At 37.3% G+C, this 21,724-nt stretch overlaps 3 protein-coding genes across 5 annotated transcripts; 2 read left to right on the forward strand and 1 right to left on the reverse strand.

Annotated features, from left to right (window-relative positions):
• Positions 1-58: 58 nt before the first annotated feature.
• On the reverse strand, positions 59-4,636 carry ATZW10 (centromere/kinetochore protein, putative (ZW10)). Its single transcript, XM_048087326.2, has 14 exons — positions 4,041-4,636; positions 3,446-3,583; positions 3,152-3,325; positions 2,906-3,067; positions 2,499-2,732; positions 2,283-2,423; positions 2,089-2,181; positions 1,815-1,910; positions 1,383-1,511; positions 1,222-1,299; positions 959-1,117; positions 715-862; positions 546-628; positions 59-479 (listed from the first exon to the last, which is right to left on the reverse strand). The coding sequence occupies exons 1-14, from the start codon at positions 4,599-4,601 to the stop codon at positions 393-395; spliced, it is 2,283 nt and encodes a 760-aa protein (XP_047943283.2). The 5' UTR covers positions 4,602-4,636; the 3' UTR covers positions 59-392.
• A 3,280-nt stretch (positions 4,637-7,916) lies between these two features.
• Positions 7,917-17,947, forward strand: LOC125188004 (histone acetyltransferase HAC1-like). Of its 3 annotated transcripts, XM_048084719.2 has the most exons (18): positions 7,917-8,125; positions 9,035-9,366; positions 10,059-10,170; positions 10,399-10,684; positions 10,781-11,212; positions 11,355-11,566; positions 11,639-13,138; positions 13,752-14,048; positions 14,126-14,404; positions 14,617-14,745; positions 15,199-15,399; positions 15,499-15,641; positions 15,709-16,024; positions 16,140-16,279; positions 16,550-16,628; positions 16,740-17,126; positions 17,215-17,432; positions 17,524-17,947. In XM_048084719.2, the coding sequence occupies exons 2-18, from the start codon at positions 9,173-9,175 to the stop codon at positions 17,633-17,635; spliced, it is 5,037 nt and encodes a 1,678-aa protein (XP_047940676.1). In that variant the 5' UTR covers positions 7,917-8,125; positions 9,035-9,172; the 3' UTR covers positions 17,636-17,947. The 3 variants fall into 3 exon arrangements, with proteins under 3 accessions (XP_047940676.1, XP_047940674.1, XP_047940675.1); XM_048084717.2 differs by having other exon boundaries at positions 11,355-13,138; XM_048084718.2 differs by having other exon boundaries at positions 7,919-8,057; positions 11,355-13,138.
• Positions 17,948-18,552: 605 nt separating this feature from the next.
• LOC125190958 (major pollen allergen Ole e 10-like) lies at positions 18,553-20,471 on the forward strand. The gene is made up of 3 exons (XM_048088391.2): positions 18,553-18,696; positions 18,930-19,376; positions 20,267-20,471. Exons 1-3 carry the CDS (start codon positions 18,606-18,608, stop codon positions 20,296-20,298), a joined length of 570 nt encoding a protein of 189 aa, XP_047944348.1. The 5' UTR covers positions 18,553-18,605; the 3' UTR covers positions 20,299-20,471.
• Positions 20,472-21,724: the final 1,253 nt, after the last annotated feature.

Genomic DNA, 21,724 nt, shown 5'->3' on the forward strand with positions numbered 1-21,724 from the left:
GCAACACTTAATGAAGCTTTTTATGGCCGTCCGTGACACTATAAGTGAGTCGTTCGTCTCAAAGAATGAAGCTTTTTTACGCACGAAAAAAGTTTCTCAAGTCTGTGGATCATATTACTTTTTCAAACAAAAGGATAGGATTTTCTATTTCTGTATCACTGCATATACTCAAAACTGTTTTCTTTTGAAAAAACCTAAATCACAAAATGAGCTAAATCAGAAATGTGGAGTAACTCTTGGACAAGCCTCTTCTAGACGCTGCGGTCACATTTTCCATCGTTTTGTAGAGAGCTTGTTTCGCCTCCCGACTCCCACAGGTTATGAGGTCGTTGATTCACTTCAAGTCTTGATCTGTTCGGCCAGCGAATCCAAATGAGGTCGCCTTTCTTCTTTCATCTTAAGTTTGTGTTTTCTATTCTGAACAAGCATTCTCTTCTCAGAGGTGAATCTGTAAAGATTGCTCGAATGAAATCTTTGACCTGCAATGGAAGAGGCAGTGATTAATAGCATTCCTTTCCGTTTAAGATGTACACGGGTTTTTGTACCTCTGATGCTTTGAAGTTGCAATCAGCAAGTTCACCGCTTTCCCAGGCATCGGTAATGGACTTCAGAGGCATATCCAAGAGTTCTAAGGGAGTATGCAGGAAAAAGTGTAAGAAAAAAGTAGTATGCTATAATGGAAACATGGTGCGATAATCGATAAAAAATTATCACCGGCCAACTTTCTCAGCTTCCGAATGGATAGTATAAGATTATCCATGTCCTTTTGAGCCTCTTGTGACTTCTCTCTCTCGTCCCCGGCCAACATGGGCTCGAGTAAAGAGGATAGATGCTCGAACAGCAGCTGAATCAGTCTTTGTAGCTGTATTTGGAAAGCCAGTGAGATAGATACTTCAGGTTGAAATTTATACATCTATGAACTATATATATACAGTATATATCAGGTTCTGCACCGCACCTGCAATGTTTCTTCGGCAGCCATGTCATCTATAAGAAGTATCTCTTTTGCAAGTCTTGTAAAGACTGACTCTAGAATCACGGTCATACTCTTCTCATAAACGGAAGGAAGTAACAAAGGTTCCCAGATGATGTGCACTTTCTCAATTACGAATGCAATCTAACACAAAACCCAATCAACGTCTCAAACAGGAGAAATGATTTGAAAATGAAAACATGGGGAAGGCATCAAAGCTTTTTCATTTAAAAGAGGTGCTGGAATACCTGGTCGATGCAAAATTTGGCAGATTCGAACTGCTTTATTTGGTGGGTATTTTGGAATCCGTTGGCTCCATCGATAGCCTAGTCAACAGCATATTATAGCATAATCAGACTTATAAAAGAAAATACCATTATGAAGCCCATAACATAACAAGAAAGTGTACCTGATTTAAGTTGGACATAACAAGCTGAATTTGACGCTGCAAAACTTCTTCAGCCAGGAGTTGAAATTTGGGAGCCAAATCAATAAATACAGCAAGGTCTTTAATAGAACTAGGAAAGTATGGACGATACTGCAATTCAAAGTAAGGGGGACACATTACGGAAAAGTTGTTAAAAAAAATTATTATAGTGGTTGACAACAGCTTGGGTGATCATAGATAGGGGAGACACAAAAATTCAATTTGGGTTGATCACTACTTATTTCAGAGCTGAAATAAATTCAACAATTCAAAATGAACTACAATCAGTTAGCTGCAGAAAATCAGAATTCATTCAGTCAGATAGCATCAGCATATATTCAGACAGTATTAGTATAATTTTTCAGACGATGGCAAGAAAAATAATCAATTTGCAGGCCAAGCATTCCTGCTTACCTGAAACGCAAGCCCAAGAATCTCCTGAGATAGGTAAAGACAGTCATTGTGCATGAGAACAGCCGCCTGGTTAATGGTATCAAGCTGCCTTTGAAGCTTTACAAATCAAGAAGAGATGTCATTACATTATATATTATCATAATCATTGAATTTTTATAAATATGATCATATGCAAAATCTTCACCGCAGTACAAAGGAATTTAGCTAAATAGAGCAAGATAGCAGAGTATTTTGATTATCGACAGCTTTTTATCTACAAGCTCTATGCACTAACCTTCACGGGGATGATCGCTTCGTAAAGTACTAGAGCATTTCTAGCAGCATGGTAGAATTCCAATGCCACTTTCGGAGGTGACACACATACATCCTGCAATAACCACCCCAATCAGAACAAATTCTGAATATGTGTGGGCACAACGAATAGAAAGTATAGGGATTGCATCGATTACATCATTATACTCAACTAACCTTCAAGGTTTGGTGCACAAGCTCCATTAGTTCTTTAGCTGATACAGACACCACACATTCTTCGGATGAAAAAAGCAAAATAACACGATTGGAATCAGCACTCTCTTCTTTATTGGCCCGCGATGTTCTCGTAGCATAGTCCTGCAGGCAAATACACCGCAGCTGAATCAGACAGACGAGCAGAAAACACTTACAAGATTACAAATATGTACTCACCTGAGGAAGGCTGAAATCAGATTGCAGAAGCATATTTCTGGCCCTAGCCAATATTTGAACTTTCTTTCTCGATGCAAAGTGCACTTCAACATTGTCAGCAAAACTACTCAGCTTATGATCTTTATCATTCGATGAAGATATGAACTTAAGTTCCTTCAAAGCGATCTCAAAATCAATTGTTAGTTTCCTGATTTGCTGAAACTCGGCTAGCTTGGAAGCATCGTCAGGAACAACCTGAAAACCAGATGGACGGATTTCATGAGTAAGATACGGTGGAACAAGAATCGACACTTTGAGATCCTCCAACTTCTTACCAAGGGAAACAGCATTTTATGACATCACATATATTCTCAACAATTTCTTTAGATATGAACCAATGTTGAATATAAGACAACTAAAACACGAACCTTGGCCAAGAAATTTGAAATTATCATATCTGACATCCTCGGCCAAGTCAACCTTCCAAAACAGCACATCCAAGAGCCATTGTTGAAGCATAAACATTTGCTGAAAAAATCAATGATCCGAACGATGTTGGAGTACATAAGTTCACCGTCTACCTTGTTTCCCTGTGTATAATTGTTGCAAAGTTTTTAAGCATTGGTTTAATTCACATGCAAGCTAATTCTAGTTGCCAGATTTCAAATTTGTACCTCGGGCTCAACAGATGGAACCATTTTAAGAACTGCTTCTCTGACATTGTCAGACTCCTGGCTGTTTTCTTCTTCAACAACAGGATTTGCTTTGCAACTCACTACCGGTGTAAAAACGTATTTCGTGATCAGATCTGCAATTTTAGCAAGCCCATAATCAAGGACCCCAGCAACCTACATAAACATCAGGGATATTAGGTATTGCAGAGAAAGGTATCACTAAAAAACGAATCCGGGAATATTCGCCAAATGAAGGATGAAGCGCCGTGTGGACTAAGTAAAATTCTTACTCACATCCATAGCATTCATAATAGTGGATAGCTCTAGACCATTAATTCCATCAACGCTTATCTGATACTTTACATGAACCGTGTTTGTATCCTGGTCAAACCACACAGCGTTCTCCATAAACCTCAGAAGTAGCCCTTGAATCTACATCCAAATTGAATGACTCTAAAAACAAATCATAAATTTGGATAAAATCACCATTTCGTTACTCACAGTCAATCGAAAATGTAAGGTTCGAATGTCAATTGCACCACAAGCAGCGAGAAAGCAACATATACAGGTCGATTCTCAGTCCGAGCAAATCATAATAAGAGCACAAATAACAACCTTTTCCAAAATTGAAATGAAGAACTCTTACTGCAGAAGCTTACTAGCTCAAGATCACACCTTTCAAATGTTATAGACTCGTTTTCAATCTAACTAAGGCAAAACCATACATATATAACACAAAAAGCATTTGATTTTCAATGTAGATGAACATTAGCGAAATTTCAATCACTTTCCCCAATTCCTCAAATTCAATTACTTCCCCAATTCCTCAAATTCAATTACTTTCCCCAATTCCTCAAATCACACAAATCAAAGCAAAATTCCAATTCACCTCCTCGAAACAATCCGCCCACTGCTTTCTGAGAATCGCATAAACCGCCGGCTCACCTTCCGCCGCGGTCTTCGCATCGCCACCGCCCTTCACTCCAAGAGCTTCCTTCAGCTCCCTAAGCCCCTCCGCCGCCTCCACCACCCTCCCACGCCTCACATCCTCCCTAACCACCGCCAATTTCCGATCCAATTCCAAAACCACCCCCAAAAACTCCAGAATCTCCCTCTTCTCCCGCGCCTCCCGCCTCTTCTCCACAATCTCCCTCACGATCCTCCCCACCTCCGCCTCCACCGGCTGATCGCACGCGAGGCTCAGCAGCGCGGCGAAATCCTCGGCGAGATTCTCCGACTTCGAAACGACGTCGGCGCAGCTCGAGAAGAGGGCGGAGAAGTCGGAATGGTGGGAGAGGAGGTACGATTGGACGGTGGATTTGATCCGGAGGGAGTGGGCATCGAGGCGGGAGATGAGGAGGCGGAGATCCGGCGCTGACAGCGGCGAGGAAGGAGATTCCGGCGAGGAGAGAAGCTCCCGGACGTTGATTGAGCTGATCAGAACGTCCATAGCGAGAGAGTCCACTGTATCTACTGTAGGGAAGTCCGCAGCAGATAATATAAATGTATGGTTTTATTTCACTTTTTCACCCCGAGAATTTGATCAATTTCAGTTTCGCCCTTACATTATTATAAATATTTTCCACCCAAATTCGAGTTTATTCCACAATTTAAGAAAAATTATGAGGTTTGGATCAGTCGGAAAATTATACGAGTACATGAAAATCCTGGTTGATGAATTAAACCATGTCGTCTATGCATAGTCGTTTAAATGAAAAACATCAATGATATACTGTCACGGTCGATGAATTAAACCATGTAGTCTATGCATAATCGTTTAAATGGAAAACATTAATAATATACTACACGTAGGTTATCAGATTTTTTTCACGGTGGAATGATTGCGAATATATCTAAAATTCATGATTTTCTGACAGATTTTTAAAATTGTGAAATTCCAAAATTTGATCAACCTTCATAATTTTTCCAACAATTTACCCCGTATAAAATTAATCATTTTGTACTAGTTTTTCCAATACATAGGATTTGATAGGGGTTAATAATTTACTAACCGCTTTATCTTTACAATTAGCCATAATTAATAAGAAACTATTTAGTCATTCATTAGTATTTTAAATGAGAAAATATTCAGTGGTCAAGATATACCACATTGAGTGGGCATACCACATTATATTGCCAAGTGGGTATGCCTTGAGCACTGAATATTTTCTCAAAACTTGAAATAGTTATATGATTCATGATAACGAAGAAGCTCACAATAATCTTTTATTCACGGTATAGTACGAATGATCATCAAATTACAACATTAATGAAAGGAGTCTAATCAAATCCAAACCTTTTGAAATTTTCAAACTCGGTACTTAAAGAAAATAATTCAAGAAGACACAAATTTGATACAAATAAAGAAAAATATACAACCTCTCATATCTATATGTGTCATTAACAATTAGAAAATAGACGAGTTCCCACGAGATAAAAGACATAAATATATGTATGTACGTGCATGTGCATGTACATATCTTAATTAATGTCCTAAAACAGTAACTTCTTCTACATCGTCACCGGAATCTTCGTCGCCAAACTTTTTCAGGTTTCCAATGTGACCGTTACGGCTATCATCGGCGTCCTCGTTAGCAAGATCAACATTAACATGGATGTTGTGGCCGGGTTGATCCATGGCATGAACTTGTTTTACTAGGATCAAACAAACAAACATTCCCACCAAAAAAATCATTGAAACTTTTGGTCTAAATGCAGCCATTGCTAATTTTTTGTAGTTGTTTTATTTTATTACCTCAGAGTTTTGTTTGATTCTATGAGCAAGAAATGGGAATGAATTGGATAATTTTGAGAAGATGTGGAATTTATATATAGGATATTTTAGGTGGAGTTAGTTTAGTTAGTTGAAAGTTTATGTGGTTATAAATTGGAAAGTTTCTATTTTTGTGCAAGTTTGTTATCTTTAGTAATATGAGAGAACTTCCCAAAGATTTAAAAATATAACTAACAAATCAATGGATCATACCACTTTAATTCCTTTCACTAAATAGTCTTGAATAATCATAAGCACAAGAAGAACCACAAATACAAAGAGGGGGCAATAATTTTTACAACTAAATAATTCTATTAAGAGAATCATCTTAGGAAGTAAAAGGGGGATTCGCAAGAAATATATATCAAAAACAAAATCAGTTTTACAAAAACAATCTACCAAAAATAAAACAAAAATGGCCACAATGGTGGTGAAGTTGTTGATGATGATTTTTGTATGTCAATTTCTTGCAAATCCGGCGGAGGGCGAAATCCTAAGTTATGGAGCACTGATGCCCGATATTATCCCTCGTCAAACGTCGCCACCCCAACCGGCAAACAACTACACCAGCGGTCCCCGAAGGGTTAGCCCGCCGCCACCCTCGGGCGATGTTTTGGCTAGTACAATTTCTAATGAGATGTAACACGAAATTGTAACAAAAAGGCTTTGAGCATTGGCTCACCCCTTCAAAAAAGGCTTCTGGTGTTGGATTTTATCAAAAATTATATTATCAATTTATTTATCTCTCTTATTCTAGGGATTACTGATAAACTACCAATTATGAAATCACTATTCCATTAGTAACACGTTTCTCCTTTAACCAGTAGGCTGGAGATTCGAGCCACCTTGGAGAGAGAATGGAGAACCATTTCCGATTACGCTTAAAACATAAAAAGTAGTACTAGTAGTAACTACTTTGATTCACTTAACAAAATTTTTCTTAAATCGCATATTAAAAAAAATGCATCCACCTCCGCTGAACAGAGAGAGTAAGTATTTATATCCAGACACTACCAAACTTATCAAATATGTCCTATATCTCAACAGTAGTATGCTCACCATCGCCATAAAGTATATTATGCCTAAAAATGGTATAATATCAACATATAATAATGGTATAAAATCAACATATAATTCATCTGAAATATCAATACATTGATTTTTGATTTGTTGAATGACTTAACGAATATTATTAGTACGATATTTTTAGCATTAAAGAAATTTTCATACTGTATTGGGCAATATAAACATGAACAAAATAGAGAAAAAGACACACTCCTAATCTGTTCCATTTAAAATGATTTTTATTTTAAAATATTCCACTTAAACTTATACTCATACTTAAACATAAAAAAACCATCATCCAATGTACTTAATTTTCTTTATTCTAGTCACACAAAATAAAGTATTGCATAAAATTATATACGTATATAAAAAGGAAATCTTCATTTTATGTGGAAAAGAAGTATTCTCTCTATCCTACTGAAGATGACTCACTTTCCTTTTTAGTTTGTCCCAACTAAAATAATCATTATATTGAGACAACTCGAAAAAGAATACGAATGAACTATCTTAAGACAGAAGGAATACAAAATAACAAGATACAAAATTATATGCTATTTGGTTCAAATAAATAATATTCTCTCAGTCCTATAAAAATATGTGCACTTTTCGTTTGTCTCACAAAAATATGTTCATTTCCTTTTTGAAATGTTATCCCAATTCATTAGCCATATACATCAACTTATTTACAATTTATACCACCATTAAACACTACTAATAATAAGGGTCCCACTATCCACATTAATATTGTTTTAACTACCATTGCGCTCATCTCTCTTATATTATCAATTTTATCTTAATTCTCGTACTATATCGATTGCCCAAATTTTTATGGGACGGAGAGTATACTAGTAGTATTTTAATTTAGAAATTCACAAATAAGGAAATTAAAAAAAGTTAAATACTGCCATTCTACTGTCAGGGAAAAGGAAAAAATTAACAAATATACACAAATTCTAAATTAGCCCCAATTTTTCTCTAAACCACCATTCGCCGCCGTAATCTTGGCCCGACCGCCGATTAAGCTCCAGCGCCGACGTAGCCGGCTCCTTCGGCATTCTACAGCTTTGCGTATTTATCTATTCGTTCAAGCTCCTTACGCGACGCTTTCAATTTGTGCGCGCATTCTGGATTGCCCTGTTAGTGTGTTCATCTTCTTGTTTTGTTGTTTGATTTGATTTCTCGCTGCAATCAATTTTAGCCCCAATTGAAAATTCAGCGTTGGTTTGATCAGAATTTATGAACTAATTTGATTTCCCCCAATTTGATGAAGCCCTAGCAATTTCGATTATTAATGATTTTCAGCCAATTTTGACTTTTTCAGTTGTGTGAAGCTGATAATAGCCTATGTGTATGCGACGATTGCAATCTGAATGTGTTTTATGCATGCGATCACTTGTAAGAAATTTAATGCTGTAAAATTGCTTTAGCTTGTTTGGTGTGGGAACTGAAATTCTGGATAAAAGAACTCGATTTTTTTGTGACGCTGCTTAGATTAACTAAGAAATTAAACCCAATGCTGTTTGTTTCATCCTGTTCATTATATGTGTCTTTGCACTCTGTTTGTGTTTGTGCTTGTAATCATTCTTCTGGAAAATGCATAGTGTAAAATGGGTTTTTTTGTGCATGATTTGGGTTATCGATGACCTTAGTTTTCTTAAAGAGCTTGTTTTTTGGAAATTTTGGGATGTCCTTTCTCTCTCAGGAGCCCCCTGTTGTTTTGGGGTGTCATTTTCACAATCAAGTGATCCTGCAGCTCCGACTGCTCCGTTAACTGTTTTTACTGTTTATCTCTTCTATACAGGTGCTGAAGAGTTAGTTTATGAATTTTTGTATATATATTAGTATTTAATAAGAAAAGAAATGAGACTTCTTAGCAAACAATTTAACTATCAGTTTATCTGTACTTTTGAATGTTTATATGATGATCTATGTTTGATTGGTAATCCCTTCAAGCTTACACGTTTCTTTTAAGTATTTTCAGAATCTTCATCCACTCGCTTCTCTTACTCATCCTTTTTCTCACACTATTGGGATTTGCTTTACAGGTATCGTGTCTGGCTTGGAATTGTGCGGGTTCAACGTTACTTGATTAAATTTGTTTGATTCCCTTGTTGTGGTCTTTGGCTCTAGTTGGGGATAGAATTTCATGCTACAAAGCACATATTTATTGGTCTAAGATAAAGATGAATTTACAGACACACCATACAGGGCAGATCTCAGGCCAGATACCCAACCAGGCTGGTACTATGTTGCCTGGGCTACCACAGCAAAATGGGAACCCTATGCTCAGCCAAATACAGAATTCTAATGTTCATAGAAATGTTCCCAATATGGATCCAGAAACTATTAAAAGACGCAAATACATGCAAGAAAAAATGTAAGGATATTGTTCATCAAGTAAATAGCAAATTTCCGTGGATATATATGTTCAATTACATCTTTTGTAATTCTTATGACATGTTTACTTGTATTTGGTTTCTTGTAAATACAATACATGCAACTGAGTGCTTGGAGGACCATCAAGCATCAACAAGTTGAAGTGTGTTTTGCATAGTATTGCTTAGTTTGTCAGACATTTGATTCTTACATGGATTACGAAAATAGAGCTGTTCTATTTCTTGATTTGATGATTAGATTCAAATTGAATCATTCAATGACTTTTGATGCTGATAGTGATATGTGGATCAGTTAAAGTCATCATTCTTGAAAGTTATTTAGGAAGCTTCGCTAGGCAGCAGATATTTGTTGCTTTATCAGTCTCAATAATTTCTGGCCCAGTTTAATTTTCTGCTTATATTTTACATTTAATATGATACCTGCCAATTGGGTTGGTTGATAGTATTGTTACATCCACCAACACTAAAAATTTGTGGCATCACGTGACATCAATGAAATGATATGCTTTTGTTTATCTGCTATTCTGGTTGGATTGCTTCTACTTGTGCTATTTTTTGGGTTTCTGGGTTTTGAGTAGGAATAGGTGAAAGTTAATTCTAAGTTCTGAATAAATGCTATAAGAAATGCTTGCTTGATTAATGATGCTAAAGGTTTAGTCTCTTTGTTCTGCAGCTGGAACTTTCTAATGCAGCGGCGACAGCAATCTCCTGAGGTTCCCAACAGGAGAATGGTTGATTTAGTGAAACGTCTAGAAGATGGTTTATTCAGAAATGCCATGACAATGGTGTGTTATTTTTCATTCCACTTCATCATGCAATCATCCTCCTTGTGTAGCTAATCTTTTTGTGCAGAACATTTTATATAAATTTTCATGTTGACATTATAGTTATATATAAATTTTTAAGAACCTTAAATATGTATTTGTATGTGTGTTGGAAAATTGTTAGCATAACTACTTATGTGATTGGTTATAAGTCCTGCATTTCTATATCTTATTATGTCATCATGTCAGGAGGAGTACCTAAACCTGGACACTTTGGAAAGACGTTTGCTTATTCTGATTAAGCGCTTCCCTACAAGTAATCGCAATCAGCAATTGCCACAAGCCAATTCTTCCCCTCCCGTCGGTACAATGATACCCACACCCGGGTTTCAACAAACTGGGAACTCAAGCTTCGCTGGAACTTCATTAGTGGATAATTCTTTTGTGAACAGTAGTTCCAACACAATTGCATCATCCACCGTCAATCCGGGAAGCTTTTTTCCAACTCAAAATGGATCTTCTGGAATTGTGCATGGTAGCTCATTTAGTTCATCAGATGTTTATTAGCCTTTTCATCCACATAGAACATCTGGTTGTCTTTTCACTCATCTAAAGGAATAATTTTCTGCAGGAGGTGGGTATCAGCAGTCATCTAATGCTTTCATGGTCAATCATGGGGGAAATAACATGATGTCCATGGGTGCGCAAAGAATGACAAGTCAAATGATCCCAACTACTGGAATTAATAACTCCAATTCTAATGATATGATTGCTAACACTAGCAATAACAAGTCAATGAAAATTGAGTCATCAGATGTTGGAGCATGTTCTGATGTTGACTCTACAACTGCATCACAGCCTACTTTGCAAAAACAGCATGTTGGTGGTCAAAATTCTCGTGTTTTACACAATATTGGGGGGCAAATGGGTAGTGGAGGCAGTTCTATGTTGCAGCAGAAAAACTTTGGAATAACTCATCATTTATCTGGAACTATACTTGGAAATTCCACCAAGCCCCTGTCTCAGCATCTTGACCAGCATCAACAAAGACCAGTAACACAAGGTACTTTATTCGATCTACACCACTATAGCCATGCTTATGTGTCTGTACGTGTTTTCCCATATCCTTAATGTAATGAGAGTTAGTTGAGGATTCCCCTGAAACTTCTAGTTTGTATCTCTTTTGACACTATTCTGTTTGACAGGTGATGCCTACGGAATTGGTGCTACTGGGTCTGGAAACATGTACATTCCTGCAACAACTGTTGGGTCCACGATCAGCAACCCGAGCTTGAATTCCATATCCATGCAATCAATGCACACGACAGATTCTCATTTGATGACCAATAACCAGTCAAATGTATCTTCTTCTCAACAGGCAACTGTGGATCTTCACTCAGTAGATCAATCACAAAAGGTTAATTTTCAATCTCAGTACCCAGTGAAAGAAAATCTTGTGCAACCTCACCAACAGCAGCTGTTTCAACAGCCATCCCAGCAGTTTCAGCAGCAAAAACCTTCTCAGAATCAATTGCAACAAAAAAGGCAAATGCCGAACCAGTATTTGATGAGAAATGATTCTTTCGGTCAGTCCCAGCTATCGCCCAGTATAATATTTGAGGTGAAGCAGGAGATTGGAACAGAGCATTATAATGAAGGTATACAGTCAAAAGTCACCCACTCCTTCCATGCTGATATGCAGAACCAGTTCCAGTCAAATTCTGTAGACGACCATCCAGGAGCTGCTCAGCCTTTTTCTCGTTCATCTGTGCCGCATGATGCCCCATCCTTGCATCCGCAGCAATTTGTGTGTAACACTAGTGATTTTACTAGTCCTTGTGGTGGTGTTCAACCAGATGCAGCTTTGGGCAGTCAGCGGTATTCTAAGCCTCCAGATGTGGATGCATCAGGAAGACTCCCAATTGATCAGACTATTCAAAATGAAAAATATCAGAGAGTAATGAGGCAAGATGGAGCTCAACTAAATAATTTATCCTCAGAAGAATCTGTTATTGACCACTCTGGAAATTCTAGATCAACAGAACCAGTGAACACAAGTGACCCAGCATCTCGAACTTATAGCGTTATTCGCGAAAAACAGTTCAAGAACCAACAGAGGTGGTTGTTGTTTTTGCGGCATGCTCGTCGATGTCATTTCCTAGAAGGTAAATGCCCAGAGCCTAACTGCTTAACTGCTCAGAAGCTGTTGAAGCATATTGGAAGTTGCAACAATTTCGATTGTTCATACCCTCGTTGCCGTGTTACATGGGATTTAGTCAATCATCATAGGCGCTGTCAGGATACAAATTGCCCTGTATGTATCCCTGTTAAGAAATTTATGCAGACTCACTTCAAGGCATTTGCTCGTTCTAATTTGAGGTCTGGGTTGCCTACGGTAGTCAATGAATCTTCAAATGCCCATGATATTGCTGGAACTTTGGGAAGGTCTACTCCAAAGATGGACCCAGTGATGGCTGAAACCCCTGAAGATCTACAACCTCCTATTAAACGCGTGAAAGTCGAGCAAAGCCTGCAGTCTCTTGTCCCTAGCAATGGATGCTCTGTGGCGTTGGCATCTACTGTAAGTGATGGTCATATCCGTGATATACAACATAGTGAAAAGGATCACGATTACCATATTCCAGTAAAACCTGAAATTAGTGATCTGAAAGTAGCGGTGAAAGCCCCTGTAAACGTTGCACAGGAATGTCCCAATATTGAGATATCAAAGGATAACGTGGATGATGCCTACATACAAACTCTGAAAGGTGATGGTGCTACACTTAGTGATTCTGTTGGATGTGGTGCTCAGCAGCTCATGAAGACAGAAAAGGATACAGCGCAAGCTAAGCTGGAAAACACTTCATTACCTCCTGAGGGTTCATCCAAGTCCGGGAAGCCAAAAATAAAGGGAGTATCAATGATTGAATTATTCACCCCTGAAATGGTCCGCCAACATATTATGGGTCTCCGGCAGTGGGTAGGACAGGTCAGTCTAGTTCATTTTCTCAATGATGCTTACTGTATTTCTTTTGAAGGCTTGCCAGTGTTACTTTTAGACATTTGAAAAATCTTATGAAATTCATCACTATTGTAATCTTTAAATTTGCTTTCAGTTATCTAATCACACAGTTAGGAAATCATTTGTGCTCTTTTGCTTTAGTTTGTTTTATTTGATATAGACTAAGATTACTTCAGTGACCTGACTTTCTTGCTCTGAGACTTTGATGATTTCTTAGCCTTGGCAAGCTTGCAAAGATACCTTAAACAGCTGGAGGCAACTTTATCTGTTTGCTCGCCTTTTTGTTAATAACAATGCTTGGCCTTTTGATAACTATTCTAGATGAGGATCCTTAAATTCATTCTTCAATATTAAAGTTGATTTGTTATGAGGCCATCCTTTTTTGTTTTGTTTTTCTCCTTAGATATTTCTTTGCTTCATATCCCATGTTTGTATTTGGAAGAGGGATGGGATAAAAACTTGTCATTTTGCTGGATTAGATCTCACACAGTTATGCCTTCACCTTCCTTCCTAATGAACTCTTCAAATGTGTCATTCACCTTCCTCTATGAAATTTGTAATTACCCTTTTTGATTCGCAGAGCAAAGCTAAGGCAGAAAGAAATCAGGCAATGGAGCATTCAATGAGTGAAAATTCTTGTCAGCTCTGTGCAGTTGAGAGGCTTAGCTTTGAACCTCCTCCTGTGTATTGTACTCTCTGTAATATTCGCATTAAAAGAAATGGAATGTATTACTCCTTCGGGTCTGGGGAAACCCGTTATTGCTTCTGCAATCACTGCTATAACAGTTCACATGGAGACACCATCGCAGTAGATGGCACGACGATTCCAAAGGGAAGGGTGGAGAAAAAGAAAAATGACGAGGAAACTGAAGAATGGGTAATGCCTTTTTACGTTTGGTGTTGTTCTATTTTGATACGTGGTGTTCGATTACACTAAGTATTTGTTTCTTGCAGTGGGTTCAATGTGACAAGTGTGAAGCTTGGCAGCATCAAATCTGCGCATTGTTTAATGGTAGAAGGAATAATGGTGGAGAAGCGGAGTATACTTGTCCAAATTGTTATATGGCAGAAGTTGAAATGGGAGAACGTGCACCATTGCCACAAAGTGCTGTTCTCGGTGCAAAAGATTTGCCTAGATCACAGCTAAGCGATCACTTGGAGCAGCGTTTAATTGTAAAATTGAACCAAGAGAGGCTGGACAGGGCTAGGCATCAAGGCAAAAGTTATGATGAGGTGATTAGGTTTTACTTTTGTGCAGCGTGGGATGTATTGTTTGCTCGCACACACACACATACACACATAAATATATTGTCAAGAATGTGGTTTATATTGCGAAGTGGTTTCTGCATTTATTAGCTTTTTGTTGAATGCTCACTGTCTATGTCACAATTAAAGCCCCTGGAATTATTTAAAGTAAATCTGTGAACTTTTGCTAAATTGTCCAGGTCCCAGGAGCAGAAGAGCTTGTTGTAAGAGTGGTATCATCAGTGGACAAGAAGTTGGATGTCAAGCCTCGCTTCCTGGAGATTTTTCAAGAGGAAAACTATCCAACAGAGTATCCTTATAAATCTAAGGTCATCCTTACTGCTTGATATTACTGCTTTTAATTTTTTCTATATAAGCTCTATCAAAATATTGTCAGTATGAATCTAATCTAACCTCTGTGCTTTTTAGAAGTCAAATGATATTGAACACTACGAGTTGCCTTAAGCAATTCAATGATAAAAATGGATATGAAGATGATCTATATGTTAACCTTATAATGAGTTTGGAAATATTCAATGATTTTTTTTGCCATTATGTGAGACTCGGAACTTATAGTGGTGAAATCTGGTTGTTACTATTTTTTCCTTTTTTTGGGTGGGGAGAGCAGATTGAGATGTGAGTGGAGATTTGTTTCTTGATATGCGTCCTGAGTGCCTTTTTTGTTTGCAAATAGTGGAAGCCATGTTAAGCAAGGTGTTTCAATTGCTATTGCAAATTTGCTGCTCCATCAATTTGCTGTAACTGTATTTTATATGCTACAGGCAGTACTGTTATTTCAGAGAATTGAGGGCGTTGAAGTATGCTTATTTGGCATGTATGTTCAAGAATTTGGATCTGAATGCCAGCAGCCAAACAACCGAAGAGTCTACATCTCTTACCTGGACTCTGTTAAGTATTTTAGACCAGAAGTCAAAACAGTCTCAGGAGAGGCTCTAAGGACATTTGTATACCATGAAATTTTGGCAAGTTATCATACTATTCTATTTCCCTTACAGTTGATGGGTTTACAAAAAGAATGTTACGATTATATTCTTAGTATTTGATATACATTTCTAATTCAGATTGGATATCTGGACTACTGCAAAATGCGTGGTTTTACAAGCTGCTACATCTGGGCATGCCCTCCCCTGAAGGGTGAGGACTACATTTTGTATTGTCACCCAGAAATTCAAAAGACGCCCAAATCTGATAAACTTCGAGAGTGGTAGGTACCATTACTTTCTAAATGTGAGCGCTAATGCACAGCAGTGTTTCACCGTTCTCTCTTTCAGGTACTTGGCCATGCTACGAAAAGCCACAAGGGAAAACATTGTCGTGGAGCTTACTAATATGTATGAACATTTCTTTGTTTCAACTGGTGAATGTAAGGCAAAGGTAACTGCAGCTCGGTTGCCATACTTTGATGGAGATTATTGGCCTGGTGCTGCGGAGGACTTCATCTATCAATTTCAACAAGAAGAAGATGGGAGAAAACATTCTAAGAAGGGAGCTTCTTTGAAAAAGAGCATTACAAAAAGAGCTTTAAGGGCATCTGGACAAACTGATCTTTCTAGCAATGCATTAAAGGATCTGATGTTAATGCATAAGGTAAGATCTTTGTCATAATTTCGCTTTGATTGTTTCCTTTCGTACTTACAAGACTAAGCAATTACTGCTTCTACTTTCTTTTAGTGTTACTAAAAGAACTTCTTTGTTTCCCTAGCTTGGTGACTCCATAACTACATGTAAGGAGGATTTCATCATGGTTCACTTACAGCATTCATGTTCTCATTGCTGCATCCTAATCTTTTCTGGAAAACGGTGGGTCTGCAAGCAGTGCAAAAAGTTTCATCTTTGTGACAAGTAAGGATTCTATTCACTTCCTGCCTCAGTTATCACAAATCTTCTTGTTGATTCCATTTCCAAGCTATGGTATTTACTCTTTAATATCCTTGAGACAGGTCTCACCAGTTAGATACGCGCTTGCTACATAATCATTGTTGACATACCAACCTTTATTGGCAAATTTGATAGAGTTATCCAATTTTTTGTCCGTTGTATCCTGGAATTCCATCATGATTTATGTTATATCTGTAGAGCATTGTACTAATCCCCTCTTTTCTACTCTTATAGTTGCTATGATGCTGAGCGGAAACGTGATGATAGGGAGAGGCATCCTGTAAACTACAAGGATGTCCACACACTTTATCCTGTACGTCTGTAGGATCAATATTACGGCTGACGTTGTCTTGTGCCTTATGAAATTTTCTGATTAAATGAATTTGAGCTTAGCATTTCGACTAAGAAATTTACGAATCTGCAGGTTGAGGTTGCTGAAGTCCCCGATGATACTAAAGATAATGAGAATCTTGAAAGTGAGTTTTTTGACACAAGGCAAGCATTTCTCAGTCTTTGTCAAGGAAACTATTATCAATATGATACTCTTCGCCGAGCTAAGCATTCTTCTATGATGGTCTTGTATCATCTGCACAATCCGACTGCCCCTGCTTTTGTCATAACATGCACAAAATGCAACCTTGATATTGAGAGTGGGCAAGGTTGGCGCTGTGAGACATGCCCCGAATATGATATATGCAATGCTTGCTATCAGAAGGATGAAGGAAAGAATCATCCTCATAAATTAACTAAAAATCAGTCCATTGACCCCAATGCGCAAAACAAAGAAGCCAAGCAATTACGACTCTCACAGGTAAATTTATCACACACAATGCACCACCCACGGCTGTTGTATTCTAGTGCCCGGCTCGTGACATGGATTTCTTGGACTTGCTTTGCAGGTGAGGAAAATGCTCGAACTCCTGGTTCACGCTTCTCAGTGCCGGTCAACCCTTTGCCAGTATCCAAACTGTCGCAAGGTCAAGGGACTTTTCCGCCATGGCATCCTGTGCAAAAGGCGCGCGGCAGGAGGCTGTCATATGTGTACGAAAATGTGGCAGCTTCTCCAGCTTCACGCCCGAGCATGCAAAGAATCTGACTGCAATGTACCACGTTGCAGGTTTGTTCACAAAACTCCTCGTATCAACGTTGCACTCCTCTCTCTTGTCATCATAAACACACGCATATGAATCCTCTCATGCTCAATGCAGGGACTTGAGGGAACACCTGAGAAGGCTGCAGCACCAAGCAGATTCACGACGAAGGGCTGCTGTAATGGAAATGATGAGGCAACGTGCAGCAGAGGTCGCAGGCAGTTCTTGATCACCCAAGCTGTATATAGCAATAGCGAGCCAGAAAATTCCTTAGTTATCGTGAAACTAAATCTCTTTTTTCGTCTCGGCTGCAAAGGAAAACCCACAGGAGTTCAGGTTCACCCCTCAACGATATTTTTCATTCGTACGTCGTCTTATGATCTAGTTTCTGGTATAATTTAGATGGGAAAAAGGGTACAGAAATCAGTCATGATTCTTTGTATTTTGTTTACTTAGCATTTCTCCCCTGTCATCATTCGATGGCTGAGTGTATCATAACTTTTACTTGCTTAGTTTTAATGGAGAACCACATTTTTCCATATGTTTTCATCTTTACTAGTACAAATAATGAAGTTGAATCAATAATAATAATTTTATTTAAGAATCTAAAAGGAGATTAATTTTAAAAATGAATTCTGTATATGTATATAGTATATGTATATAATGTAGGGGTAAGTTAGGGTGCCACCACCCCTTAAAATAACACCATACCACCATTCTTAGCTAATTATTTGTACATGTGGACGAATAATAAGCTGCCACGTGGCAAAAAAAAAAAAAAAAAATCTGAAAAAAGACAGTCAGCAATTTGTTGGTCTTTATCCAGTAATTTTTCTTGTCTAGCAATATCCGACACACTATACAACAATCTATAGATTGCTGTGTAGTGTTTGTAATATTGCTGTATAAGTGGTGTCACGGTATCACTTTAAGAGGGGTTGTCATTTTAACATAAACGTATGTATATATACATATCATGATACAAACCTCGTACTAATTTGTTCTTTGTGTTGGGAGAAGTACTTGTTAGCTTACCTCTTAAGTAAATTAGGAAGCAAAACAAATGTGAATTTCACTACTTATCTTTTTGTGTATAAATTATTGCTTCTGTTGGGAGCAAGCACATGTTCTTCACAAACTAATCCATATAAATTGCCTCCACATACACAAATTGATTTCACACACAATTCTCAATCTCAATGATGAAGCCAAGAACTATTTCTCTCATCAATCTCTACATTTTAGCCATTTCCACACCATTAGCCTTCACCAATTGCATATCAAGCTATGGTAACACTTCTTTCCCACTATACACAGTCAGTGGCGGAACCAGAAAAAATTTCTAAGAGCTCCGTTTTCTCAAATTTTGTCTTTTTCCATCAATGTATAGAGAAATTCACTTATTGGCTTCGATTTTTACGTCATTTGTTAAATTAACGACGTTAATAATGATTTTAACGTCGTTTCTATTTTTTTTTCCTAAATTCAATTTAACTAATATTTCGATCGATATTTTTTTCTAGATCCGCAAAGCATAGATGACTCAATCAAGAATGCAGCCACAACACAAAGTGCTCAACTCCAACCTACTTCACCATATCAAACTCCTCAAAACTACCCTCCATTGTGCTCGTATCCGCCGCCGCCGTCGTCGACCCTCCTCCCGCCACCCGCGCGGGCCCCGACTCCGCCGTCCCTAACACCTCCGTCGCCCTCCGCGAAACCCGGCCACGGGTCGTGGTGCGTGGCGAAGCCCTCGGTGCCCGCCCCGACGATCCAGCAGGCGTTGGACTACGCCTGCGGGTCGGGCGCCGACTGCGGGCCCACGCAGCCGGGCGGCGCGTGCTCCCAACCGGACACTGTGGTTGCGCATGCTTCATTTGCTTTCAATAGTTATTGGCAAAAGACTAAGTCTAGTGGTGGAACTTGTGACTTTGGAGGCTCGGCTATGATTGTCAATGTTGATCCAAGTAAGTTTTTGTCCCCTTAGTTTTAATAATTGTAGAAATTAAACAACATAACATTATACAATATCTTCACAATCAATCATTTTTTTTTTCTATTTTTCATCCGTCCACAAAAATTAATTGCTTTAGTGCCTAGTACTTTTTTTTCATCTTAAACTAAAAACATTTCAATTATTTCATCTCTATGGTATTATATTAGTTTTATGTTAAAACTCGTGTCATGTAATTAATTAGTAATAGACGGAGAGAATAGTTATTACAATATGTTAATTACGATATATATGCTCAATATAGTGATAAGGTATATAGTAGGAATCTCAATCTCAAAACAAATTGAAAAAAAGAAAGAAAGATAAGAGGTAAACATTTCTTAACACATGTATAAGGAATAAATCTAGAATTTTATGCTGTGTGTGAGTTAGAGTTGCATATAAATGATCATACTATATATTAAATTGATCTACTCGGCATTAAGCTACCTAAAATTTTATTTGGGATACATTTTAGAGCATTTCCAAATTTAGGTTCCAAAGTATCAAAATTGATTAAATAGGATACAATTCAATAAATAACGATAATGTATAATATATTTGATTTTTCAGCCTATCTATAAATAGAAACATAAATTATTGTATAAAATGGGCTACCAAATCAACTACTCAATTGTTAAAATAATACCAGGCCCAATAAGACTGAATCCAGTTTGGGCCCAATATGAATTTACTTTGGGTCTCAGCCCAATATCATAATAAATGTACCTTTTCATATAATATACAATTGTAAGAAGCAAATGATAAATCCCATGCAATATAAAAGTTTAAGTTGAAAAGGTTTATCATAATTAAAATAAGTAAATTCAGCTCTCAATGATGAAAATTTCACATTTTGTGCAGGTTATGATCAGTGCCATTTCCTCTCCACCTGAAGTCCCAAGGCACAATAAAAGATCCTACAATCGATATGTTTAAACAAATTTGCTAATTGTTGTATGCAATTAAAGAAATGCACATTTGTTTAAGCTCTACAATAATTTGTAGTTTAGGTACAAGAGATTTATGTTATTTCTAGTTTTATAATATATATTTTCCCAAAAAGCTCTATGCTACTCCATAATTTTATTTATTTGAATCGAATTATATGTTAATAAGTGTTTTACATCGTTATATAAAAATCCACATTAATTATCTAATGATTAAAAGAATACAGTAAAATCTCTATATATTTATAATCTGGAACCATGGATTTTTATCAAGTTTCTATAGAATGTTAGCAATTCTAGTTTTAGATAGAGTGAGTGTGACAAAATGTTTAAAGTGTATTCATGTATTTTTTGTAACAAATTAGCAATGGTTCATAACTTTTTATTCCAAAAATAGAGAAGAAATCACACTTACAATACATATTAACAATGTGTTTTAAAATATTAGAAGTACTATTAAAAAAAATAGTGAGAGACCTCTCTTCAAATTTATTACTCCATATAATTTATCACGGGGAGTGTTAGGGTGCCACCACCTCTTAAAATAACACCATACAACCATTTCTAGCCAATCTTTGTATACGTGGACGAATAATAAGCTGCCACGTGGCCAAAAAAATAAAAAACCCCAAAATAGACGGTCATCAATATGCTACACCTTATACAACAATTTTTCTCGGCCAGCAATATCCGACACATTATACAACAATCTATAGATTGCTGTGTAGCGTTTATAATATTGCTGTATATGTGGTGTCACGGTGTCACTTTAAGAGGTGTTGTCATTTTAACACAAACCATTTATCACCGTATTGAAACATAAATATTTTTAAACTAAGTGGACCCAAATCAAAATAAGAGAAAATTCATAATTTTAGGAAAAATATCAAACCATCAAGTATTAATAATTTACAAAATTAGTCTCACTATATTCGAATTTTCCCAGCTACCGACAAGTCGAAACAAATCTAGATTTTATGTAAGTTGGCAAAGGTTTGTGGTACAATTCATTGAGTGAGATGTTACATTGAAATATTGTACACTATTTTGTCCTTTGAGTAAGTGATTGAGAACCAATTAAAAAGCTAGTAAACGAAACTTGTTTTTATTTGTATGAATGGGTAAGTCACGGGCGAAATAGTCATAAATATCGATTCCCTCTTTCCTCTAAACTTTGAAGAATTGGAGCCAAGTAGCCATAAGCTACCCTACCTTGTTTGGAGCTTAATATAAGTGTACCCAAAGTCATTGAATGTAGTGAATAATGGCCAAGAATTTTGTTTACCATTTTTTTGTGTTCCAAGTTTTTTATTCATCTAATTTTGAGAGATTGATGAGTTGGAAATTTAGAAACCAGTCATCATAGAAGCAT

The sequence above is a fragment of the Salvia hispanica genome, chromosome 5, assembly GCF_029641045.1.
Source record: "Salvia hispanica isolate PSC_SH4W2 chromosome 5, Shi_PSC_v1, whole genome shotgun sequence".
Taxonomy (NCBI): domain Eukaryota; kingdom Viridiplantae; phylum Streptophyta; class Magnoliopsida; order Lamiales; family Lamiaceae; genus Salvia; species Salvia hispanica.